At 43.1% G+C, this 26,237-nt stretch overlaps 1 protein-coding gene across 3 annotated transcripts in view; it reads right to left on the bottom strand.

Moving 5' to 3' along the window:
* sfmbt2 (Scm like with four mbt domains 2) overlaps positions 1-16,926 on the bottom strand; it is a 33,448-nt gene extending 16,522 nt beyond the window's left edge. The window contains exons 1-5 of one of the 3 annotated variants that reach the window (XM_071920592.2): positions 16,830-16,926; positions 10,158-10,338; positions 8,603-8,697; positions 5,922-6,162; positions 3,112-3,132 (exon numbers count right to left, since the gene is read on the bottom strand). In XM_071920592.2, the coding sequence (XP_071776693.2) occupies positions 3,112-3,132; positions 5,922-6,162; positions 8,603-8,697; positions 10,158-10,248 (448 nt within the window). In that variant the 5' untranslated portion in view covers positions 10,249-10,338; positions 16,830-16,926. Of the gene's footprint in view, positions 1-3,111; positions 3,133-5,921; positions 6,163-8,602; positions 8,698-10,157; positions 10,339-16,564; positions 16,668-16,829 lie in introns of those variants that run through there. The other 2 variants (XM_078282130.1, XM_071920593.2) reach the window with 2 other exon arrangements.
* Positions 16,927-26,237: the final 9,311 nt, after the last annotated feature.

Genomic DNA, 26,237 nt, shown 5'->3' with positions numbered 1-26,237 from the left:
TTTTCCTCTGACGGTAACGTGTGAACAGTGAACGTCTCTGTGGTCCAGACACTCTCTCTACCCCTATTTAATAATAGTGTTTTTTCCTGTCCCACTATTTTCTTTCCTAGCGGCGACTGGACCTGCGCACGCACACACACACACACACAGGCACACACACACACTGGTGCTCCTGTTGATCTCGGGCCGCGCAGAAATAGATAAACTATTTTTACAGATCCTGCCTAGATTAGTCATGAAGCCATTTAGAGCTCTGCAGAATGGTAGCAGCCGCAACTATAACATGAACTTCAACCTCCCTCACCCTCTCGCTCTCTCTATTTCTCTCTCCTCTCTCTCTTTCTCTCCCTCTCCCCATTTTCCCTCCCCCTCTCACAGTGTCATTACGGTGCTTTGTATATAAATAATTATCTATTTTCCCCCCATTTCTGTCCCTAAGGCGGTAGACACATGGAGGCAAAAGCTTGACTTCCACATAACAATAAGTACATAATTAACCTTCGGGGAGGAGATCTTCACCCCCCCCCCCCCCCTCCTCCCCCCTCCCCCCTCCCACCAACCCAAACCCCCCCCCCCTCCCCGAGGCTCGGCCCTCGTCAATGCTGGAGACACCAAGCAAATATCTAGCATGCAAAAAAACACAAAAAAAAACTGGGATTTGCATATCCTGCCAACTCCCCCTTTCTGTGAACCGTGTGCCGGGCTCATTCAAAAGCTTCACTTTAGATAATCAATGTTGTAATTAAAGAAGAAAAATCTGTGCTGCGTTTTAGCCGCGATCACAGCGGTGCAACAGATCCTAATCAGAGTTAATGGGGGCAAATTACACTTGATTCTCCCTCTGTCTTTTCCATCTAGTCATTATGCACTGGCATGGTACAGTAGGCTGCGTGGGGATGAACTACCCCGAATGCCAAAGGGTAGAAAGCCAAGTAAATTCAAACAATAAGCTATTTCCATTTTAACCGACAGGCTTTCCAAATGAGCGAGGGGCACAGCGAGTACAGTACACAGACACACAACCACATGAATGTGAAATGGCATACAATGCAATTTGTATCTTTATTGAGAGACATCTTTCTATTGTGCTCGGCTAAATTATGCGCGGCCAGTTTCAGATGCCAAGTTGTTAACTATTAACATTTTTATAGCCCCGTCATGACAAGACTGGGGATATTAGAGCAATTTGTGTAAATATGAATTACTTTAACAGTGTGTTAACAGTACGTGCTAAAGAGTCCCAAGGGAACGGAGCATATAAAGAGAGGTGTGTGTACTTTTGTGGGCATTGTGTGTGTGTGTGTGTGTGTGTGTGTGTGTGTACGTACACGTGTATTGAGAAAATACAGACTGCCTTTGATTCTGTCCTCCATTCTTGAAAAACCCACTCGAGTCGCGTAGTGCTTATTAAAATGAAGCTTAATCACACAGAAACGCGTGCACCCACGCTCACACACACACATATACACACTAGTATTGTGAGGTTATGCAAATCTAGTGGTTAGGACAGGAAGGCCTGGTCATTTGGGAAGCAAACCAGACCTGTCTGTCTCACTCTGGCTGACGGACTGCCTTTGGTTCTGTCATTGTACCAGGCTGCTGGCTCCAAGTCACCGCTGCCAATATGGGATTAACTCTTAGAAACCACACACGCACACACACACACACACACACACACACACACACACACACACAGTAGACGACAGGTCTAAGCCCCATCTCTGAGTCTCATCTCCGGCAGGCTCTGGCAGGAAGGAGTGTGGTGAATTCATTATGCAAATGATCTCTGTCGGGTTCTGTTCAGGGAGCAGCTACCTTGTCACATGACCAAACTTGTGATGTACCCTAAAAAAGCTCTTTACATTAATCTATGAATGCACACAAACACACACACACACACACACACACACACACACACAGGAGACTAAGAGAATGTAAACCAGAATGTGCGGCTCTTCAGAGCAGCAGGGCAGCTGTGTCTGAACAAGCTCCCGACCCTGAGCCTGACCCTTGGGCTTCACATACAGTAAACCTACTATCTATACTAGGTGTCCGAAATTAACTTTTCGGCTCACCTGCCAGGGGGCTGGTAAAAACAAAAATTACCTGCCAAGAACCACTGTCACAGGCCGAAATAATTTATATACATTTTTCATGTCATCCTACCCATTTTCAATTAAATTCCCTGTATAGAATCAGGTACTGTGTGAAACATTCAATAAAGACAAAAGAGCAGGTTTAGCATTTTAATTTAAAACTTGCTCTTTCATTTATACAATTGGATCATGTTTATAATTCATGGGAATAACTTTAAGTTTCAGCTAACATAAGGCTAGTTAACCATCCAGGCAGCAGACAGACACTACCATTTTGTATAGAGCAGCGTAGCAAGCAGCCAATCAGGAGCCTGTTTGAATACAGAGACATTGTTTTGCTTTGACTCTCTCTCTCTCACTCACTCAGACAGCGAGTGTACAGTGGCCAGCAGGGACAAAGTTTGAGAACAGGCAAAAACCACAGACCAGAAAGCATTCATCTCAAAAAGTTACCGGTGACCCTTATTGATTTATCTGCCAAAGACAAATTTGATACCTGCCGAGCATTGTGTTACTTTCTGACCCTACTTGACCTGATTTACAGCCTGATAGTCTTTTACAAATGCAGGATCCAGTTTGTTGCACATGCGAGGAGGCCTGTTTATCAAAGCGTCATGTTTCCCACTGAGCTGCCACGTTTTTTGCGCTGGTTATCATACGGGTGCAGCTTGGTCTTAGTGGAGCAGGCACAAACAGAGCAGTGTGTGTGTGTGTGTGTGTGTCAGGTGTTATCACGCTGGTAAGACACACTCTAAACCCTCATGTGGGAGAAACTCCGCTAGATAGGAGTCACATGCAAGAAGAGGCAAAGGCAATGACAACTGAGCTGCGAGGCGACTTCCTGTACAGTGGCGGAGAAAGAGGAAGAGGAGGAGGAGGAGGAGGAAGAGGGGGAAGTGGAAGCGTACTATACATGCGGCTCGGAGGCCTAACGTTAATACAGTGGTGCTTCGGTGTTAGCCACTAGTCAGCCAGGCAGGCGAGTTAGTCAGAGGCACTGGGTGAAGCCGCTTACCTTTTCTTAGGTAAATGTTATCTGAGAAACAAAACAAAAAAAGAAACAGAAATAAAACAGGTAACTGTAACACAGAAAGTATGCACTCAAAAATAAAAACTCTCTCTCTCTCGTCTCTCACATTCTCGCTGACTCAGCAACACACACACACACACACACACACACACACACACACACACACACAGTGCTTAACATGATGCAAAGCCTTGAAATGAAGCGATGAAGTCATGTTTCTTTTGTCATATCTATAAACTGTCAGTATCCTGCAGAAGTCTTTTTTGGGAAAAAAAAGACTTGAAACATGAGACCATGTCAGCTGTCAATTATAACTAAAAAAAAGGAAAACCGGAGAACAAGATTGCTCATGGGTGCTAACACTGTCCCATCAACCTGACAGCAATATTTCCCTCATTACCCGCCACTGTTATACAGCAATACACACATTCGTCACATGCTTAACCACAGTGGTCAGTTGAAGGATTTTCTATTCCCACTTAAATATAGGAATTTGTAACCGCTTCTTAACCAACACCAGCTGCTAAACATTTATGAAGCAATAGCCAGGGGTGGAGAGAGTACCAAAATATCCTACTCCAGTAGAAGTGCTGTTACTTTACTGAAATTATGCTCAAATAGAAGTTAAGTGACTGAGGTAAAAATCTACTTGACGTGGGGAAGTCAAGTGTACTCATTTAACATGTACTCCAAGTAAAAGCTTCTGAATTACCTTTTCACATTAGAAAACACTGTTACATACGGCTGTTATCGAGTGAAAACCTTGTATCTCCCAAATGTCAACTTTTCAGGGACCAAGAAAAACAGCCTTGTCTTTAGCTTGACCACCATGCAATTTAGAGTTTATTCAATGGGGTGTTGAAAGGTTTTCATAAACCCAAGGGTTGTAAAATTTTCTCAACCCATAGAGGAGCATGTAATCCCTCAGTGGAGGTTAAAACATGAAAGTCACCAGTTACAAGGTTTTCACCCAACAACGACAATATGATGTTTTGCATGCAATGCAAAGTGGATAAGAGGACAGAGTTCAAACTAGATTCTTTTAATAAAACAAAAAACCACAATAACGTGCATAAGCAAAGTAAAGCCAGATTACTCTTCTCTGCTGCCTGACTGTTCACTGCTAGCAGCTCCACAACTGGCCAGTTTACTATTTCTGCTGCAATGCTTATGGAAATCCTACAAAATCTGTACTATGTAATGGATGTAATTTAAAATTAAAGTATAATATTTTGGTCAAAACATACTCTGTGACTTCAAAAATACTAAAAACAAGCAATTCAATTACAGTAAGGACAGTAAGTAATTTGTTATTTCCACCCTTGGCAATAGCTAATCCATTAAGACATGAATAGTGCAGCTTGTGCTGCTACAAAGTGCAAAAGAGGAAGTCGGTGTAAAGAGCGGCCGCTGAGTGAAAAGGACAAATGGAGCTGGTGTGAGGGCGAGGACACCCGAGTCAGGTGGAAACATATCCAGGTCGTCTCCACAACAACGGAGGCGCACACTATCCATCAGCGGGGAAGTGTCTGGAAAATAAATGGTCTGAACGAGGCTGGGGAGGGTGAGTCATCTATCTGAGGGCGAGAGGGCCCGCTGCAGGTGAAAATATCTTTGCTGTAAAAGCTTTCGGTATCGCAAAGTTCTGCTATTGTGGTAGGGACAGTAGGTAGAACGGGCGCTGGCGAAGTAAAGGAGGGCGCTTTATTTGGGAAGGGTTGGGGTGAGATGCTCTCAGGTGCTAGAGATAGCTGGTTCAGAAAAGGGGGTAGCCCCACTTGTGTTTAACCTGGCTGAGATTGCATGACTTTGAATGAATGTGATGGCGAGGGTGTGATTTGCGCATTCAGTAAGATGAATGGCAGTTAAGTCGCTCGACAGTCGATGCACTTTGTGAACAACCTGTCTTTCCACTCAGTTTCTCAGTTTATCTAAAGCTTTCTTTGGAAAGCTACAGCTGGGAGGTTTGTGTCTTTACATGTCTGTGTGTGTGTGTTTGGGTTGGACTGATGTGGGGGTTTGAAGGCTGACTACTTTTGTGACTGAACCTGCCATGAGTTGATATTTCATGCCGATATTCAATATCTTTAAATCTGTCCATATTCATGCCAATGTGTTTCCACCAGACTTTTATTCTTATCAGGGTGGAAAAGTCTCTGAAAAAGGGCTGGGACTACTTGATATCCAAAATATAACAAAATCTGCTAACATGCAAAATCACATTAAATTATATTAACTAATCAAATTGATGTTCATCACATGTAACTGCATGGTAATATAAAGTATGATACAACTTTGAAACTGAAAGTGAAATAATATTCCCTAATTTGTTTCAGATCTCATTTTGTGAGATGGCACACATCACACACTCATCTTACATTGAATTTGCATTTTAACTGAATTGTGTATCGCAATAACTCAATATCATTATTTCATAACAAAACGATTCTACTGAAAGCGATAATATTTAATTATTACCCAGCCCTACTCTGAAACAGCATTTAGACCATGGGACACTACAAATCACTTCACATACTCATTCCATACCTTGTGTTGAAACAAGCGTAGCTGCTCTCTGTGGTCACAGATGGGTTATTCCCTCTACTAATAATGATCAGGGCCTTTATTATACCTCAACAGTAAAGACTAGCTTCGGTCGGAAAGGATCCTCCATCATATCGGAGGTAGACAACATGACAGCCTGATATCCGATTTAGTTTATATCAGTCTAACCCTAGTGTGCGTGGGTGTGTGTGTGTATATATGTGTGTATCAGCATGTTTCCCGCTTCCTACCTTCAGGAGGCATCAGGGTCTTGTCGTTCTGGGCGCACCAGCCCACAGGGTGGAGCTCGGCGGTCATGACGTCACACCAGAAGTCGGCCTTGCGGTCCTCGCCGTAGCCGCTGAAGCGCAGCAGCAGAAGCTGGCCACATGTGGTGATGATGGTGGCCACCCAGTAGGTGTCTGGGCTGCTCTTATTGGCCACTTCCAGCTTCATACCGGGCTGAAAGCTGCTCTGCAGGCTGATCTCCACCTGGCAGGGCCAATAACACGGCAACAAGTTCAGAGATTTTTTAAGTTGGCGCTCGTGAAAACTGGTGGCAGGTGACTGATTTTGTACAGGTACAGGTGAGGTTGAGTTAATAACCGGGTAGAATAAATACAACTGGTGATTGTTCAAGCAGCATGGAAACCTTTCTACTACAATACTGCCTTTCACTGTTTGTTCTTGTAGAGAGAGAGATACAACCAGGAGAGTGTGGTACAGTGTAATGTGTTTCAACCATAGCCACAGGCTGCCATACAATTCTTGAGAACATTGGAAGCCCAACAGGATGTTCATATTCAACACACACACACACACACACACACACACACACACACACACACACACGCACACAAAACTGAATGGAAAAAGCCAACATCTTAGAAATAAACACAATACAAATGGCCCCATGACTTCCTGCTACAACAATGCAAATGTGCTGTATCACTCTGGTCAGCTTATGTAAGAGAGCTACAGGCAGCCTCGGCAGCACACACTGCCTGTGTGTACGTGTGTGTACATGTGTGTGCGTGTGCGTGGCCCAAGAGAAATCACTGTTTCAATTTGTCCAGGCTCTGCTGAGCGAGAGAAAGAGAGCGAGAGAGAGAGAGAGCGAGAGAGAGATGGGAAAGCCTATTGCACTTTACTGAATCACATTTTTCTGGGGAATTCATGGTCTGTTTCCCAGTGACTCAATCCACTTACCAACAAGGCAATTTAGCTTCCCGAGAGAACTCAGCCATTCAAATCACCACGTAGACGGTTTGTCCGACATCGGGGCACACTCATAAAATCCACATATTCTAATTCGGTCCTCATTATTATTACATTCATCGGCGTGAGTGATGTAAGAGACTGAAAGATACACTTAAATCTTCCGTGAATTACTAGCAGAGACTTCCCCACCTTTGCAACCCGGCAAGCCCGGAGCTGTGCGCTGTGAGCCTCATCGGGGCAGACAGCTGCTGTATCAGGACTCAGTCAAATACAGAGTCAGCTGAGGTGGATAAAGACCTCACATCCAGGATCAACTGCGCTCACCCATCTGGCTCTTCCTGTGATGTAACATGTTAATGGAGGCAATGCGTCGCAATTATTTGGTAATAGACTGAGTTTACTCGGGATTGCAAATAGGCGAGAAAAATTACATCAAGCATCCGCTGAAACTTCTGAATAATTTCATTAAATGTTGCAATGTGCCCTTGTGAGCCCTTTAAGGGCATCTGCCTGTGTTTTCCTATTAACACAAGACGCCAGTTATTACTATGGATGAATTTCCTGAGATGGACGTTGAAATGAATTTTTGACATCCAGATATTTTACTTGGAAGGAATACTACACAATAATTACCCAAATTATTTACCAATTACGGTCACATAAAAAGCAAAGTCCTGCCTAAAACATACTAGTAATAATTACGGCTAATTATTTTGATCAGTGGTGTAGGTGGCGCGGTCATTTGGGTGGAAACTGGTTGATTTGTATGACAGGGTCATTGAACCAGAGAACCTGCCAATGGCTGCCATGAATGATGGAGACACAAGCCTTAAAAGCACTGCAGCGATTTATTAACACTGTTTTTGAGGTGGACTACAGCGCTACGGATGAAGAGTGAAATGAGTTATAGCTTTACTTAAATGAGCCATGCATCCTACCCAACCAAAATCCACTGAAGTGCTGGAACAAAAAACACTTAAAGAGAGGCTACGTTTCTCTTAGGCTACGTTCACACTGCAGCTCAAAGTTTCCCAATTTTGATTCTTTTCCTCCTAACATGTGACACAGATATGACATTTGCTTATCAGTGTGAACAGCAAAAAGCATTTTTTCAATTCCAGTCTGGACTGCATGAATATGTGTTAAAAAAAATTGTCTAAGTCTTATGTCATTCAGTTGAGATAATTGTCATAATTCTGGCACCACAGCAGCTTGGTGGAGAACAACAAGATGCAATCAATGGAAAGAAAGCCAAATAGCCGACTAGAATTTTAGGAGATGCCTCAATTCAGTCAGAGTTCTGACTGAATTGAGGCATTATTTACCTCATGAGTAATTTTTTACCAATATCACTACATTCCAAGGGACTCATGCCCCCCACCCACAGCATCCATTCACATTCCACTCATGGCTCGTTTGCATCTGTGGTATGTTGTTGTCATTTGTGATCGTGAGTAACTTCTCCCACAGTTGGTTGTTTTTTCAGAGACCTGCGAAGGTCGTCTGACAACTTGTGCGTCAAAAGGGAACAAAGCCAATGAGAGCGCTCCATTCAACAGCGTTAGCAAAGCGCCGTCAAGGCCTGGCTCTCCAGAACACATTGTTAAGGGATTTCTACATATGCCACTTATCTACAGCACTGTATTTAAAGGATCTCCGAGGGGGGGGGGGGGATTAAAGCTCGAGGTGAAGATCATACGCAGTCACTCACATGTTTGAAGGTGGTATGCGGGGCAGCGTTGGCCCCCGTCTCCTCCATGTATTCCTCCCAGTTAAATTCCGCCTCTTCCTCCATGGAATCTGCATCTGAATGGATGAAACCTTCTGTCAATCATCAGTACTACAACCAACCTGTTTCGCCTAATGCTAAAAATGCATCTCATTTTACAGGATGACATACGCTTAGCAATTAAACCCCGTCTTGATGTTTTGTAAATCTTGTTGATCTTGTCAAAATATAAAACAAGGTCACAAGAAAGTATCTGGTGTGTGTATATATGTGTGTGTGTGTGTGTGTGTGTGTGTGTGTGTGTGTGGCATGTTCCAAGTAGTCTTACGTAATGCCACTAATGTTTCTCCTGAAGGTGAGAATTGTTCACTTTGCCTGTGGGAGACTGATACATTGAAGGTATAATGTGTCAGTCTTTCCCTCTCTCCGTTTTGTGTGTGTGTGTGTGTGTGCGTGTGTGCATGTGTGTGCGTGTGTCTGCGTGTGTGTGTGTGTGTGTGTGTGTGTGTGTCTGGGCTGCGTCTCTGGAGACTCTAGCCGTGTGAATGGTGTGGGATTGAACCTGCTCTGCCTAATGAGAGGGGAAGGTAGGAAGCTGTTGTTGTGATGGAGTATGTTTTGAATAGACTGTAGGGTCTGCTCGGCCTGCTCTCGTGCCCATACACACACACACACACACACACACACACACACGCACACGCACACGCTTAAATGGAGAGGACTTAAACAACCTTTACTGCAGCCCTTAGAGGGAAAAGCTAGAAACAAGAGAGACAGGACTGATAATGATGTTATCAAGAGATGAATGCTGGAGCGCCTCCATTGACAATAAATGGGAATCTGATCTGATTGTGGCCACAGTCAGTGACAGCACCCATTGTCATTTTGAAAAGGATGCGTGCACATTTTCTGATCCACAACTGTTAGCACTGCAACGAAACAAAGCTCAATTGGACGTTGAAACACAAATAAGCATTCTACAAGTCCACAAAGTCTGTACAAAGTCCGTCTCCAATTCGATGTAAATGGAGCAGCTGCAGGATTTATTTATTTGTTAACGGCTTTGTGAAGAGTTATTCATGTTCACAGTTGGGGATTGAACTGTTAAACATCACAGAAATAACATTATGGGAGATTTTTTTTTTTTTCTGTAATTCTAAGCACTAAACGAGCCTGTGTAACGAGGATGTTGTTATAGTTAAGTTGCAATATGATCTTTTTTGGACTCAAATATTCATTTAGCATACAAAAAAATATAATTTTACACCAGCTTAGTGGCAGCAGCACTATGATACACACGTAAACAATAAATATGGAATAATAGCAAGTATGAAAAAATGCGAAAAATGAGATCGCCGATTCCAGCAGTTGCCTTTCCAGAATAAACGACTTTCCCTTATCGTCAGCACAAGAAACCATTCCTGATACGCTTTTTCATTTAATCTGCGCCATCATACCAGGCTGTTCATCTGATAAGGAGAACCTTGCAGAGCAGACCGGGGCAGATTGAAGCGACTGAAATGGTAAAGGCCCTCACCTGTGTTCACCTCTTCTTCTTTCCCATTGGTGGGTTTGTGGGGTTTCCCTGCAGCGGGGGCCAACGGCTGGTCCTGGGTGCGAGACTGCATCCTGCACCTCCACTCTACTGGTAAGTTTTAACCTTTGACCTGTCGTGTGTCAGCGCTTCCTCACTGCATCTCCACCTTTCCTCCACACTCCTGACACAGATAAGACAAATGAAATCAATGTAACAATTTGTCAAACTCCAAACTATCCATTGTTAAAGTAACAATCGGTGACATTTTCATAGAAACAAATGTCCATTTTGCCTTGTCCTTTATTGCTGTTTGATAGAACACAACAGTGATTCAACCTACAGCCAGTACATTTGCTGCTCTAAACACTCGGTGTCTGTAACTCTTTCCCAGGAAAAATCCTCTGTCGTACAGGAAGTGATGCATTTTACATTTCCGGATTAAATAGAAGTTTCCAAATAAATAGAAGAAGAACTGGGTAGTTAGTAGGGATGCTGCGATCGATCGGCCAGCAATCGGAATCGGCCGATATTCAGTATAAATATGAGATCGGAGAATTCCGATAATGCTTTATAGTCGCCGATTGCAAAAACCGATCGATGATGCAAAACACGTGAGCCATGTGCATTTGTTTATATAATGGTCTGCACTCCTCGGGCCGGGCCGGCCCCTCTCGTGGTCAGAAGCCTAACATCTTTTTTTTATTTTTTATAATTGGGGTGGGGAGTAAGCTATTTGGTGTGATAATCAGAATGTTATATGTATTATAACATTGTAAGTCTAAACCTTATGTATCAATCACTGTGATCGATACATATTCACATCTCAGTCAGCAGGCACAGCGTCTCCTCCTCTCCTCTGGCGCCGTGCGCACACAGGCAGGTTGATAACCATGGATCCCGTGCGTAATTCTGAACAGATTTCTGTCATTCAAATTTCTCTGTAATCCGCAAAGTCTGATTGTTAATTCCTTGTGTCAATTATGTTTTTATCACCTATTCAGTAAGATCCCGCACGTAATTCTGAACAGATTTTTGTCATTCAAACAACTCGGAATTAGTTTACTTATAAACAGCCAACTTACTAAGAAAATTTCGGTTTTAAACCGGGCTCGAACCCATAAATGCAGCCAATGGGACGGGCCCGTGCCGGGCTCAGACAGGGTAGGGTCGGGCTTGTTTTTTTGGGCCCGATCTAAGGTCTGGTCGAGACCCTAACAGCGGAGAGGCAACTGAAAAGTCTCATTTCTCTCTCTCTTAAGAACATTCACTTAGGCTATACAAAAACAAAGACTGAAACGGATATATATCTTCGGAGGGTGTCTCCATTTATTTAACTCGACTCAACAACACAGGCAAGTGGCAACAGTCTTGTGCTTCGTTATCTCACTAAATCATGTTGCGCTACCTAGAACGCGCATGGTTTTGTTTACATAATGATCAAGTAAATATTGAGGTAGAAAAAAAGAAAATGTGGATATTTTTTAACCAAGACTCAATTTGATGGATGAAATGTATGTAAAATGGAAACTGTTAGACCTATAATACTGCTATACCAGCTGCTATAACAAAACAAAAAAACTATCGGTATGGCCGATCGGTATCGGCAGATATGGCTCATAGACGATCGGCGATCGGCGGCAAAAAACATCATCGGGGCATCCCTAGTAGTTAGCATGAGCAGTGATAGCCACCATGGCTGAACAGACAAAGAAAACAGAAACTCAAACTGCATCAACAGAAAACCCAAGGAAAGAGACGTCACAGTACTGGACACACTGTTTGATTGACAGGTGATCTCTGGGAAGTGCAGTGCAGAAACACCACAGCAGTGAGCGCTTAGCACCGAAGATAGAGACAAGATAAAAAAAAAACAAGGATCTAACAGACTTCAATATTCAAACTAATTTTCAGCGTCATTAAAGCTGATGTGAAAGTCTATTCTGTTTCCCTGCAGAACAACTCTTGTCTTTTGAGTGAGTGTACTGTAATATCTGGGTATGCATATTGTCTGCTGGCTGCCTGGATTTGCATACCACAGCAAAACTACATCAGATAACCAATCAGAGTAAAACAAAGTAGAAAAACTGGAACGACAAAAGCAAGACTACAGCACAGACAAATTAGTCTGCCTTGAAAAGATCCACTCGGGCAATTATGGAAAGAAGAAAAAACTGCAGCATAATGCCATGACGCTTCATACCAATCATCACAACATTTATCATACTATGGAAAGTATGAAAGGAAGCATTATGACGACAAATATGTTGTCATGACATAAACAAGAGGCGCTTGAGCTGCCTAATGTGCCGCCATAATCACCATGCTATATTAAACATAACCAGTTATGCTAATAAGGTCATTAATTAAGCTAATTAATGCACTAATTAGCAATGATTTCTATGTCAACATACTTGTCTTCACATTACACATGGGTGGTATTAACATGAACTCTGTATCTTAAAGCATTAAGGAGTTATAGCAGTTTCATTAAGATTAATTTTCCTAATTAATATACAGTACACACTACTGCCTCGACTTGGTTTGTGCCTGGATGTTTTTATGCCATAAAAAGATATTTGTGGACATAATATTTCCTCACTTACTTTCCAGTACAATTCCTGACCACTAAGGGTACCTTTGGGTGTCTGGGGATACCACTCCACTCCACCATAATATAACTAACAAAATCAGAGGAACACATGGCAGCAATGTGTAGTAATCCTGTCATTTTTGTCACGTTTGAAAATCAGTTTGATAAGGGATGGGAAATGATTATATAAAACAGTGTATTACAAGTGATTACTTCAAAAGTAAAACATACAAAACGGTCAAGTGTAATCACAGCAAGAGAGAGAGACGGCAGGCCAACATATCTATCTAATACAGCCTTATTACCAGGATTAAAGGCAACTGAATATCAACAGAACAATATGCGAAAATCATCATCTTCAAAACAACAGACCATGTTTGTCATTCGCCTGGCTGTTGTCCTTGGTCATGCAGTCACATCACCGTGACTCACACACCGACTTCCACCCACTTTCATCAACCTGGCAATTAACACCGAGGCAAACCACAGTCACACAGCCATCCTCAATCAAGCCAAAGCCCAACAACAACTTTACGAGAGGAGAAAAAACACAGCTGGCAGATCAGGCTGTTGACCTCAACTTTCAAAAGAACAGGAAATATCCTCATTCTGCAATTAGCTGAAACATCCATCCAGAGATGTGATTGGGAAGACAGAAAAAGGAGGAAAAGGGTGAGAATCCTACAATCCCTTACTCAAAATGCATGGAACGTGTGTCCAAAAGAAAAAACACTGAAATCCTGAGAAAATGAAGACAAACAAACAAAAAAACATCCTTGATTCATGCTCCAGCTACGTCTAAAGCTGCATTTCTTTACTGTGAGGCTACAAAGTCTCCACAACCACCCGAGGGTGCCCCCCCCCCCACCCCCTTTCTGTCCCACAGTGATTCCAGCATACATCCATTGCGTAAACAACAAGCTGAGCTAATTTGGCTCACATGACGCCGTCCGCTGCCCTTCTCCTCCCCACAGTCTATCAGTGTTTCTTGCCTAAGTGCCCTACAATCTTCAGCGGCATTGACACATTGCTGTCGTCAGCGTGCAACTGTGATTAAACGCTCCGCAGCGCTCAAGAAAACTCATCAAAATACACTTAAAAACCAGCGTGGAACAGTACAAGAAGTATCTCTCTTTAAGGTTCACATGAGCCTATATCAAGACTCTGTGGAAAGCAGAGAATCAAATCTTTTTGGTAAAAAAATGTGAAATGAACAATCATATTGAAGAGCCATAAAATAACATTTAAGAAAGTCCCCCTGTAAAATCTATTTTTAACCTTCTAATAGCACACAAGTAAATACATGAGAACCAGTCATTCTAAACAGGCAGCTCCTTGTGAGTCTATGTTGTGGTGATTTTCATGTTTTTACTTGAGGTTTACATAGTTCTTCATGGGCCGAGCAAGTTCCATGACCTTCAAGGACAGGAAACCATTCAAAAGCCAATATCCAATTTCAAAAAGTGGGTGGCTGTCAATCAGAAAATAATGTTTTTTCCCCTCCATCTTTATTCCTGAAACAAGTTCACTAACTGGAGCAGGTTTTCATCCAAGTTCAGCGATCTATGTGATGAAGCTTACTGGACTAGAGCGTCCCGGAGAACAGCCCAGATTGGGCAGCGGGGATTAAACCGGTCTGGGAGAGTTAATCTCAGACGCGGGCCCCCTCCGTCTCAGATTGAGAGGAGAGCTGGGTTTTTATCGATTAGCTCCTGATGGGGCGCTGGGCATCCACGTGTTGTCCTGCTGCCTTTCCCTAAACCCATCTATGCCAAAGATTTAATGGGGGATTTAGGAGATTAACTACCACTGCATGGGCTTGGGTTTTATTGCATTACTCCCTATTAGGTTCTCCACTTTTAGACCAATCCAGGAGTTGCTTCTTCTTGGTGAGGGGAGACGCTGAGGACTATTTGACTTATGTTTCTTCTTCTCAACTCCTGTTTTCGCTATAATTTCTTGTGTCCTCTAACGCAGCCTGTGTGTCCCATGCCCAATTCTAACAGCTTCTGATGCTCATTGAGATCAGATGACTATAAAATGGTGAAGTGCAAACAGCAACTGCCCCAGGTGGGCCACAAAGTGGAGTAAAAGACCAAGAGGCGGAAACTCCCTCAGCCCACAGCTCTCTCTTTCAGCAACATCAATGGTTGGAAAACAACTTGCTATTAGACAGACATGTGCACAACACATTCCACACATTTGTAGCGTGGAGTTGTTGTTTGCCTTCTAAAAAAACAGGACAAGTCAAAATTCATATTTGACTAAGACTTCCGCTTGTTGACATCTAGGCTGATATGATGGAGTTAGTTTGCCAGCAGCAGCCTGAAAATCCTACAGAGGAGGAAAGACAGTTGGGAGTCTGACTTAATTACCATTTCCTGTAAAGTGAACTCCACTCTCTTGTTTCTCTATCTCTGCCTCTCTTTTTAGCCCAGACATGCTTACTGTCTTTCTGAAGAAACACTCACAGAAGGATTAACACACAATGGCAATGCGTTATCAAAAACGGATAAATGACAAAAAGGGCTGCTGCGTGGTTCTTGTGAAAGAGCCAACAGCCCAAACCATCAATAATGCGCAGCAGTCCTATTGATCTTTTCCCGTGGAGAAAATGGAGACCACCTATATATATAATATATATTTTACCTTTATGGCCACGTTATCATTTTTCCCTTAAAAGTGCTGCTTTTTTGTCATGTTGCCTTTATCTATAGGACTGCGCTTTGTAACCCATCCCCGTTCGCAGCCCGGGGAAAAAAATATGTTTGGAGCAATAGGAAGTCCAAATGCATGATTTATTCATTGCAGATGAACGTCTATCGTCGGTTCCATAACGTGGCTTTATTGTTTCTGTTCATTATGGTGACGAATTTAATCTGGAGGAGGAATCCTCGGGAATAATGCAAGGCTAAACCCCGGATTTGCAGACCGCCCGCAAAAAAAAAGAAATAATTAAACTGATACGCGCGGTTTAACCCAATTATCAGCTTAATCATTGCAAATTTAGCCATACTTAAACAATGCACTGGAAAAACAATATCTCGTCCGACTACACAATCATCAACATATTAATCTAGGGGAGCTGGCATAAAGTGGAATGAAATCATCCTGCTTTCGGGGCCATTTGAAATAACCCGATGCCTAATATCATAGGATACAGCGATAGGCAGCGAATAATCTACACGATTTTTTGATAAAAGTGAAAGAGGAAACGTTAAGTGCACATAAGGAAGATGAGGCTGTGAGGGGTGTAGCCGACCAGCAGGCTGGCTGGCACTCCGCTCATGTACTTTGCACACTCAAAACTGCAGCGGAAAAAAACTCCCACGGAGTTGCCAAATGCACACTTTGAATTTAATTCATTAAACCTCGTGTATGTGCACCAAAAGAAACAGAACCGGGCCTGTTATCTGCCGTCATTTTATTTTTTCCTCGTTCAAAGATTTTAAGGTGCAGTTTTTTCCCCCAACACCATAACCCGCCATGTTGAAAGTGGTTTGACATTTTGGCAGTGTCCGGTATTTTCCGATGGCTTTTACGCACCTATGGGTTCAAAAAAATCCCAAATGACTCACCTATAAGTGAAGTCATTTCTAACGTAATTTCATAATAAAGACTTTGTTTTAACACGAAACAAAATTGCGTCGTGCTATTAAACACAACAGTAAAACACATTGAAATGACATTTCAGCAGTCTGAATGGAGGTGTTTTTCCGTGCAGATCAGACATATTAAAATACACGTTATTTCCAAACCAATTAATTACATAATACATACGAACAGAGAGGAGAAACAACGCAGTAAACGGTGTTACCGAAAGTGCCACGAGACAGCGTCCTCTCCACCGGTGAAAGCTGTTAATTACGGCGCGTGAGACACTTTGAACAACTTGGGCTCGTGAACGAACGCTGGTGAGTATTTCGTCGTTTCTACAGAAACGCCTCGGGAGCACTTCAAGGTTTTTAAAGCGGAGGAGAAAAAAACAACTCTCCCGGTGTTTATTTCGCCGAAATAACGAAATAACACGGGCACGAGCCACGGAAAGGCGTCCGGGACCGCGGAGCCGTCACCTGTCTTACCTGTCCAAGTTTTTTGTCGCGTCTGATTCTCGAGACCCCCTGTTTTTTTTCCTCGTTCGCGTGAGCCGAGCCGAGCAGCGCGAGCGACGTCTTTCAGCTGCTGCCCTCGTTCCAATATGGCATCTCTCCTCTGCGCATGTCCAAAACATCTACAGATATTTCCAAGCCAACTCCTTCATTGACCTTTTAGTGCAGTTGCAAAAAATATTTCTTCGGCCAGTTATAAATAGGGAGCTGAAGTTCAGTTCCCACCCACAAAACCATCTTTACACTACAGCTGGAAGCAGCCAATGCCTCTGTTACACAACGAACATTATTTTCATGCGCACTAAAGCTTGCCCTGATGTAATGGCATTAGCCTACAAATATATTGAATTAAATCAACAGCGTTTGGTAGCCTCGGCTAAAAGACCAGTATTAAATTGAATTAAATATCATCCATTTGGAAATGTTTCACAGACTTCATTACTAGTTATTTTATCCAATAACCAAGACCCGACGTTTCCTTATCTATACCCATAATAGCTGTGTTTTTATTGTGTGTACTAAACATGCAATGCATAAAGTATTCAGCTGGGCAGTGATGTATAGCGGCATATAAAGGAGGGTAAACTATGACCTCCAGTCGGTGATCATCATAAGGCAAACATCCACCAGTATAAACACAAACCAATTAGGCCTATATTTTCAGAAAAGCATGCCTTTTTACCTTAAAAGACCCAATCCTCATAACTTACATGAGTTTGATCATAACACAAACAACTAGGCCGAATATAAACACAGATCAGTTAGGCCTATAGGATAGCTTACTTCCAGAAAAAAACACATTCATTTATGCTTTTCCCCCATTAAAAAACCCTATCTTAATATAACTTACATCATGTTGACACTACTTTGATGTAGCCTAAATGTATGTGATAAGGATGTATGTCTTGAGTTTAGATGGATTTAGCCTTCACTACATCTTAGCCCATAAGGTGGTTTTGTTTGTTTGCAAACTGTCTGTCTGACATGCTGATGAATTAATAATGAAATTCTATATAAGTTCTGCCCCTAGTGAGTCACTGCAGAAAAAAAAACACGATTTCTGATGTTGAGAGGTTTCTATGACGCATCTAGAATTAGTGTATAACTCAATGAAGAAATAGCCTATTGTTTTGACTAGATGAAACATTTTTTTAATGACTTTTCCAAGTAAAAGTGAGTACAAACACCAGGAAGAGACATTACGCATTTCATTCTTGATTATTTTCCCTTTGATGCCATGAAATGTCAGTTATGCTTTGTTTACGGACGGTTAATGGAGAATATCATGCACCCGGCTGATAAAAATAATGAATAGCCTAATCTTCATCCGACAACAACTAGCAAAAGTAAGCTGATTGTAGTTAGAAAAGCCTATGAAATAGTTCATAAATTGTATCAACACAATAAACTCATATTATATCCGCTTTGGTGCAGAATAGGCTTAAAGAGTCAGGAGTTATGTAAGAGTGCGGCCTGTGATCCCTTCACCTTAATGGTCGCCATTTTGATCACTTATACTGGTCCAAGGAGGATTTTTTAAGTTTGGCAATCACTCTTCTCTCATCAGCTCTGAAGAAATATCCTGTGTGTTTTAATTTAATAATCCAAGACCATCTCTTATCAAAGTCAACACTATCCTCTAGTGGTAGGAGCGCATTGCTCCACTCTAGTGAAACATAATTCGAGGGTTCTCAAACATGTTCATGGTGCGGACCCCCAAATAGACACACATTACCACCGACAACCATTAAATATAATCGAATCTCAGGGAGCCATATGGGAGGATTTTTGATGTTGTTGATTTAGTATTTAATTGTAGAACTGTATGTGGGGAGATAATAGTAGTCAGAGTGAAACATATGATTACAGAAGGTATAGAGCATATTGTCCAGTAGGGATAATTTCTAGTGAATTAAATTATAGCAAAATTAAACGATTCGTCATTTTGCCTGGCCCCCTGTAGAGACCTTTTAAGGACCCCTGGGTGTCCCCGAACCCCAGTTTGACAACCACTGGCCTAGTTCACGAGGGAGTGCATGAAACGATAAATTTAAAGTTCTCATTTGTTTACATTTGAATAGCTTATGAATATTAGTTTTTATATTCTCAGAAAGCAGAAGCAAAGAAATGTGATGGACATATGCCATTGTCCCTTGTAATAACACTTGTTGGTTTGGCTTGAGTTGACCTGACACAATAGAGATGTTGTTGATGAGACTCATAAGAAAGGAAAAAAAAAAGAAATGCTATCACGTCTATAAAGTGAATTAATTGCCGGTCCTTACAACTCATAATGCATAGATTTACGAGTCCGACTTTACAACAGAAGCTGCGTCAAGTCAACCCAGGACACCTAGGAAGATTGGAAGACAGGAAGTTAGGCGTACGTTTGCCTTCAAAATAAAAGCGGGAAACGTGTCACATTTAGAAGTATTGGTGTATGAATCAACACAAACGTTGTAGCCTATCAAAGCAGTCAGTGAAATTATTATATTGCATGGTGTAAGACTACAGCTGTGGATTCATACTAAAAATATTGTAGGATTAAATTGTATTATGCAGCATAATTCCTGATAAAAGAGTGTTTTATGGACAGGTAGTTGTAAAGGTTAAATTTACAATTTCATTAATTTATTTAGAAAATTGTGACCGGAAGTCCTATGTTGCATTTGGCTCGTTTCACACAAGGAATCTATAAAGACAATAGTGTTGAGGAAGAGGCGCTCGTGCCGGTGAGGTGCCGATGATGGAACAGATGGTTGAGGCGCGCGCTGTGGTCCATTAATCTGCCAAAGAAGAGGCTTTAAGCGCGCGGGAGAAAGGATTACCCCGCCACCTCCCCCTCCCTGCACGCATGCACGCACACACACACACACACACACACACACACACACACACAGGCACGTGCGATGGGCCCGCGGAGGATAGCACTCTACACTCTAAAACAGTTCTAGTAGGCTACCAGAAAATGGTTCTTTCTTGAACCATAGCAGAACCCCATTAGGTGCTATAATGAACCATTTAAGAACTTGTGAAATGTTTCAAATCACCAGTAGGCCTATTAAAAGAATTTTATACGAACCACATCTTCTATTTTTTGTTTGTTTATTTTGAAATAAGGGATTTTTTGGAGTCACTACAGTTCTATAGAGGTTTTGCTGTCCACGACTAGTGCCATCAATGGGAGTCCATAAGAGAACTAGCAAACACAAATAATATCCAGGCTAAATATAGACCTTAAGCCTAATAACCAGGCTAAAAAAAAGTGTTATCTGAAAAAAATACTCCTGGTGTGTAGGTCAATTCAGTGTTACAAGTGTGAATGGTCTGATAAGGTGGATTTGTTTCCATTTAGGTTACTGTGACACAGTAAACTGTCTTGTCTTCAGCTCTAGTCTCTACTCTAAAACACTCTGAGTTGTAGCTTGAGAAGAGTCAGCTCAGTTAACCTGAACAAACTGTTGGTGTTTGGCTTTGTTAACTAGCTCACTAGACAGCAGGCTTAGCAATATAACTAATGTTTATGTTAATATGCAAGTATTTGCCAAATAATGTTAGCTATTGTGCATTCAGTTCTGTTTACAAGAAGAAAGATATGGTTAGCTATAACAAACAAGCTGAAAAGGCTACACATAAAACCAATTTCTAAAATCCTGAGTTGAGTTCTGTCCAGGCTTTTTCCCATAGCTACTTGCTTGTGGAAGACATTGTCTACACCAATCCAAACTTTTTCATGTCAAGGAACCCCAAACAGATCTGTGTTGATTAGACTGCAGACCACCATTTGGTAAGATTTTGTCATAAGGCATCCCATCTGAGAAGATTTTTGTGGTATGTTATGTTTTAGTATAGAAATGCATAACTGTCTATACTGTATGGTTTAGATTAGATTAAACTTTATGGATCCCTGTGGGGAAATTGGGGTGATAACTAGAGTTTCCAGCCAGTTTTGCCTGCAGCCTGCCTGAGAATAATAAATATTTCATACTGTCAAATCAGTACCGATAAGAAATCAAGTCAAGATGCAGTTCTCAGGTTTGCTCATGCTTGCTGGGATCAGATGCAGTTCAGTGACATCAGAGCTATGCCAGGCTGCAAAAAATACATTTCACATACTGTATATTTCAGAATATATTTAGAAAAATGCTTGAAAATATGTTGAAATTTGCCAGATGTTTATATATGTGTAGATGACATTAGTTAGATGACATATAGTGCAGTGGTTCTCAACAAGAACCAAAATACTCTTTCCAAACACTCACTAACCGGAATGATCTTAAATCACATTACACTTCTTGTAATTAAACCCAGAAAATATACTTTTATTCACTTAACTGAAGCTAGACACATAAAAAAATCAAATCAAAACACACAGAATCTTTGACAGTCCTTTCAATCAAGGGGAACTTGGAATCCCACTAACTTCATACATTGTGGTGTCACAGTGAGGACAGCGAATGCAGTGTGATGTTATAATTCCAAGTGTACACAGCACAGAGACATTTCACTTTTTGGCGCGATGGAGGCGACACACAAGACAAAACGAGAGAGAAAGATAGACAAGAGAAAGAACTACATGGAGATCCAGCACAACATGGAGCCGGAGGATGCCCAGGTAAGCCCCACAGTGATAGCCATAGTTGTTTTGGTATATGCTTTGTGAATAACGCTAATTTTAAATATTGTTATTTCAGTCTAACTGGATGGTGGATGTACTTCAGATGAAATTGTTTGAAATTACAATGCACAGTATTGATTGACAGTGAAATTCTATGTGATTCTATTCTATATCATGTGTTTCCATGTGATTACAACACCACAATGATTAGAAATTAGGTTCACCTGGCAATCTACCTGTCCCCTGTAAATAAGGAACGTATTCCTTCATTTGTACACACTGATGAAGGCCGGATGGCCGAAAACGTTCTGTGACAGATGAACAATTAAATCAAGTGAATGATATATTTCTGAGTGCGACCCTCTCTTCACAAACAGGTAAGCCCCGCCCACATTACTGCGCGGCAGACCTACCTGGAATTCCCTGTGGAAAGGAAGACTGGGCTTCTGAACCCAGTCTCCAGCAGCGAGGAACATCTGCTGCTGATAGAGGCAGAAAAACAGTTGAAGCTGGTTCTGGGTCTGGACTCTTCTGTCCAGAATGAGGAACAGACACAGACCCAGATGAAATTGAGCAGGCAGGACTATAAGATGATGAGGGACGCAGATGAATATGTCAGGAAAATTCTGGACCTTGACTCTTCTGACCACACCCAGGTCCAGTTCATGTTCCTGGGCCTGGCCGAACAAGTCCAGGTCCAGGAACAGGTCCAGAGGAAATGGAGCAGCCAGGAGCATCTGATGATGATAGAGGCAGAAGCATATTTCAAGCTGGCTCTGGGCCTAGACTCTTCTGCTGAGAAGCAGCAACAGACCCAGAGGAAATGGACCAGCCAGGAATACCAGACTATGAGGGAGGCAGATGAACATCTTAAGGAGATTCTGGACCTGGACTCTTCTGCCCCGACCCAGCTCCAGTTCATGTTCCTAGGCCTGGCTGAACAGGCTCAGGCCCAGGAAAAGGCCCAAAAACAGGCCCAGCAACAGGCCCAGGGAAAAGCCCAGGAAGAGGTCCAAGTACAGGAACAGGCCCAGGAAAAGGCCCAGGGGAAAGCCCAAGAAGAGGTCCAAGTACAAGCTCAGGCCCAGAAAAAGGCCAAGGAAAAGGCAGAGGTCCAGGTCCAGGTCCAAGCCCAGGTCCATGCACAGGAAAAGGCCCAAGTCGAGGCCCAGGACCAGGCAGAGGAAAAGGCCCAGGAAAAGGCCCAAGTCGAGGTCCAGGAACAGGCCCAAGTCGAGGCCCAGGAACAGGCAGAGGAAAAGGCCCAGGAAAAGGCCCAAGTCAAGGCCCAGGAACAGGCCAAGGTCCAGGAAAAGGCCCAAGTCGAGGCCCATGAACAGGCCCAGGAACAGGCCCAGGTCCAGGAAAAGGCCCAAGTCGAGGCCCATGAACAGGCCCAGGAACAGGCCCAGGTCCAGGAGAAGGCCCAAGTCGAGGCCCATGAACAGGTCCAGGCCCAGGAAAAGGCCCAAGTTGAGGCCCAAGTCGAGGCCCAAGTCGAGACCCAGGAAGAGGCCCGTGTCCAGGCCCAGGAAAAGGCCCAAGTCGAGGCCCAGGCCCAGGTCCAGGTCCAGGAAAAGGCCCAGGAAAAGGCCCAAGTCGAGGTCCATGAACAGGCCCAGGAACAGGTCCAGGCCCAGGAAAAGGCAGAGGAAAAGGCCAAAGTCGAGGCCCAGGAACAGGCCCAGGAAAAGGCTCAGGAAAAGGCCCAAGTCGAGGCCCAGGAACAGGCCCAAGTCGAGGCCCAGGAAAAGGCCCAAGTCGAGGCCCAGGAACAGGTCCAGGTCAAGGAAAAGGCCCAGGAAAAGGCCCAAGTCGAGGCCCATGAACAGGCCCAGGCCCAGGAAAAGGCCCAAGTTGAGGCCCAGGTCAAGGCCCAAGTCGAGGCCCAGGTCAAGGCCCAAGTCGAGGCCCAAGTCGAGACCCAGGAAGAGGCCCAAGTCGAGGCCCAGGAAAAGGCCCAAGAAAAGGCCCAAGTCGAGGCCCAGGAACAGGCCGAGGAAAAGGCCCAGGAAAAGGCCCAAGAAAAGGCCCAAGTCGAGGCCCAGGAACAGGCCCAGGTCCAGGAAAAGGCCCAGGAAAAGGCCCAAGTCGAGGCCCATGAACAGGCCCAGGAACAGGTCCAGGCCGAGGAAAAGGCCCAGGAAAAGGCCCAAGTTGAGGCCCAGGAACAGACCCAGGAAAAGGCCCAAGTCGAGGCCCAGGAACAGGCCCAGGAAAAGGCCCAAGTCGAGGCCCATGAACAGGCCCAGGAACAGGTCCAGGCCCAGGAAAAGGCCCAAGTTGAGGCCCAGGAACAGGCCCAGGAAAAGGCCCAGGAACAGGTCCAGGCCCAGGAAAAGGCCCAAGTCGAGGCCCAGGTCCATGCCCAGGAAAAGGGCCAGGAACAGGTCCAGGAAAAGGCCCAGGCCCAGGTCCAGGTCCAGGAACTGGCTCAGGAACAGGCCCAGGCTGAAACCAGAAACACGGCTGCTCTAAAGCACACTGAGCAGAAGCTAGAGAGCTGCCTCCTCCAGCAGCAGGAGGAGAGAGCTGGTCTCCTCAAGGCCAAAATTGACAACGAGCAGACCCTGGAGGAGAAAGAGCGAGAGTGGGCAAAGAGAAAAGCCTTCATGGCGGATAAGCTTGCTGTTCTGGAGAGGGACCTCAATGAACTTTTGGAGAAGAAGAAGAAAAAGAAGCGGAGCTTCCTGCGTAGAATCGTCGATGCCCTTACTCCAAAGCGTAAGGAGAAAAAGAAGAAGAACAAGGAGGACAAGATAGAGTCAACTCTCAACTCAGACTCTAACAAATCCTCCAATTCTTCAATGTGAGCACATTAACACCTGTTCTCACACACCCAACCCCCCTCCATCCACTTCCCCCCCCCCCCCCCCCCTTACAAACCCTTTGTCTTGCATTTCTTCTCAATAAACGATATCAATAACGATATCGAACATAATGTGCTGCCTGTATGGTTTTATTTCTATAGAGATTTGTAAGTTCCACTACAGTCAATAGTGTAACTAGACTATCGTTGTTTGTTTGTGTGGTTTTGCTATTTAAAAACAGAGCCATCTCTTCTCTCTCTCCTAAACGATCAAACTCAGAAATGGAAGTGGAGCTTCCATGTTACTCTACATTTATCTCAACCTGGAGTCACATTGTGACCTTGGAATTTTAACGTTCCAGTTGACATTTTAGTCCAAAATAATTTACTCATATAATGCAGCTCTAAAAGAAGTCTTAATATATTGCTGAAGTTTGATATAGATGGGTATATTTAACTTAAATTCTTAAATTGTCAACATTATAAGCAACTAAATATTGAGGTTAAAGGTCAGAACCACAATAAATATTACAAAATATTCCTGCGATCCCAGAATGATCATATATTATTAAATGGCCCGTTGTAATCATTAAGAAGAAGAAGAAGAAGAAGAAGTAGAAGAAGAAGAAGAAGAAGAAGAAGATGAAAGATGATGGTGATGATGATGATGTTGATGATGATGAATACTCATGCCTTCATTCCAAGTTTTTTCTTCCTGTCTGACAGCAGCCAAAGCAATGCAACTGGTAGGAGGAGGGTATGATAGCCTACTTGTGACTTGAAACCTAAATTATCTTTTCATGATGGCTTCACGTGAGGTCGCGAGGTACCTCTTTGGGCCCTCGGGCTCGTTGCGGTTCCCCGCCGCGCGCGCGCGAGTGCATATTGCCACAAACAAGGCACCAAAGCAGCCTCGCGCCCGTTCAAGGAATTCTAGAGGTGACGTCAGAGACGCGTCAAGTTAGCCAGAGCAAGACCGGGAAGTTTGGTGAATTTCCGTTCAAAATAAAAGCGTGAAACTTGTCACTCGGGAAAACAAAAGAAGTAATGGTGTGTTCATGTTCGTGGCAGCTATTAAAAAAGCGGAATAATAGCAGCCTCAACAATATTTTGTGCTGATAATTTGGAAAAGCGCTCGTGCACTGTTTCTATGGATTAGCTGCATGTAGTTGACACTCTCAGACACACAGGGGAAACTCCAGCAACAGCCAATGTGCTCCTCACTGACACGTTGATCATAGTAGGCTACTAACTACTATTTTACAAGTAGCATACTTTCTCCATGTTGTTTTTGGTTGTAGCCTGCCTACCCACTTCTTTATTCTGACTGGCCGGTCCATGTCATAGGTTCTCCTAAAAGTAGAACTTTTCTCAAGTTGTGTTCCTCTCTGTCTAAAATGCATCAGCATTTTTCAAAGTGTCTGCGGCCGCTTTCCATGCTTTCATGTAAAAAACAAAACATGCTGGCAGTTTGAAAAAACTGGAATCATGTGAACACACCCTAAGTATTGGGGTGTATTTAACAGTGATACGTGCCATTCTGTCTGAATAGAAAGAACACCTCACCAAACTAAATTAAAAAAACTTAACGCTGCCCTGCAAATCAAAAAGTTAATTTAAAAAAAAAAAAGTACTGTCTTCAAGATTCAAGATTCAAGATTCAAGACAACTTTATTAATCCCTAAAAGGGCAATTGCATATGACAGCTCACAGCAACACTGAACAATAGACTCACAATAGGCCTACATGTACATACATAGAGTAAAAAAAAAAAAAAAGGGGGGGGGGGGGGGGGGGGTGAAGACCTCCTAGCTCTGTTAATAAATAAAAATAGAATAAATAAATAAATATAATGCACACAAACAAAAAAGTGCTATAAGGTATTGAGCAGCCGGACAGCAGAGGGGATAAAGGACTTGGAAAAGCGATTGCTTTTATATATAAAACTAAAGAT

This window comes from Centroberyx gerrardi, chromosome 24, assembly GCF_048128805.1.
Source record: "Centroberyx gerrardi isolate f3 chromosome 24, fCenGer3.hap1.cur.20231027, whole genome shotgun sequence".
Taxonomy (NCBI): domain Eukaryota; kingdom Metazoa; phylum Chordata; class Actinopteri; order Beryciformes; family Berycidae; genus Centroberyx; species Centroberyx gerrardi.
The sequence above is the reverse complement of the archived record's forward strand: the minus strand, read 5'-3'. Positions and strand labels throughout refer to the sequence as shown.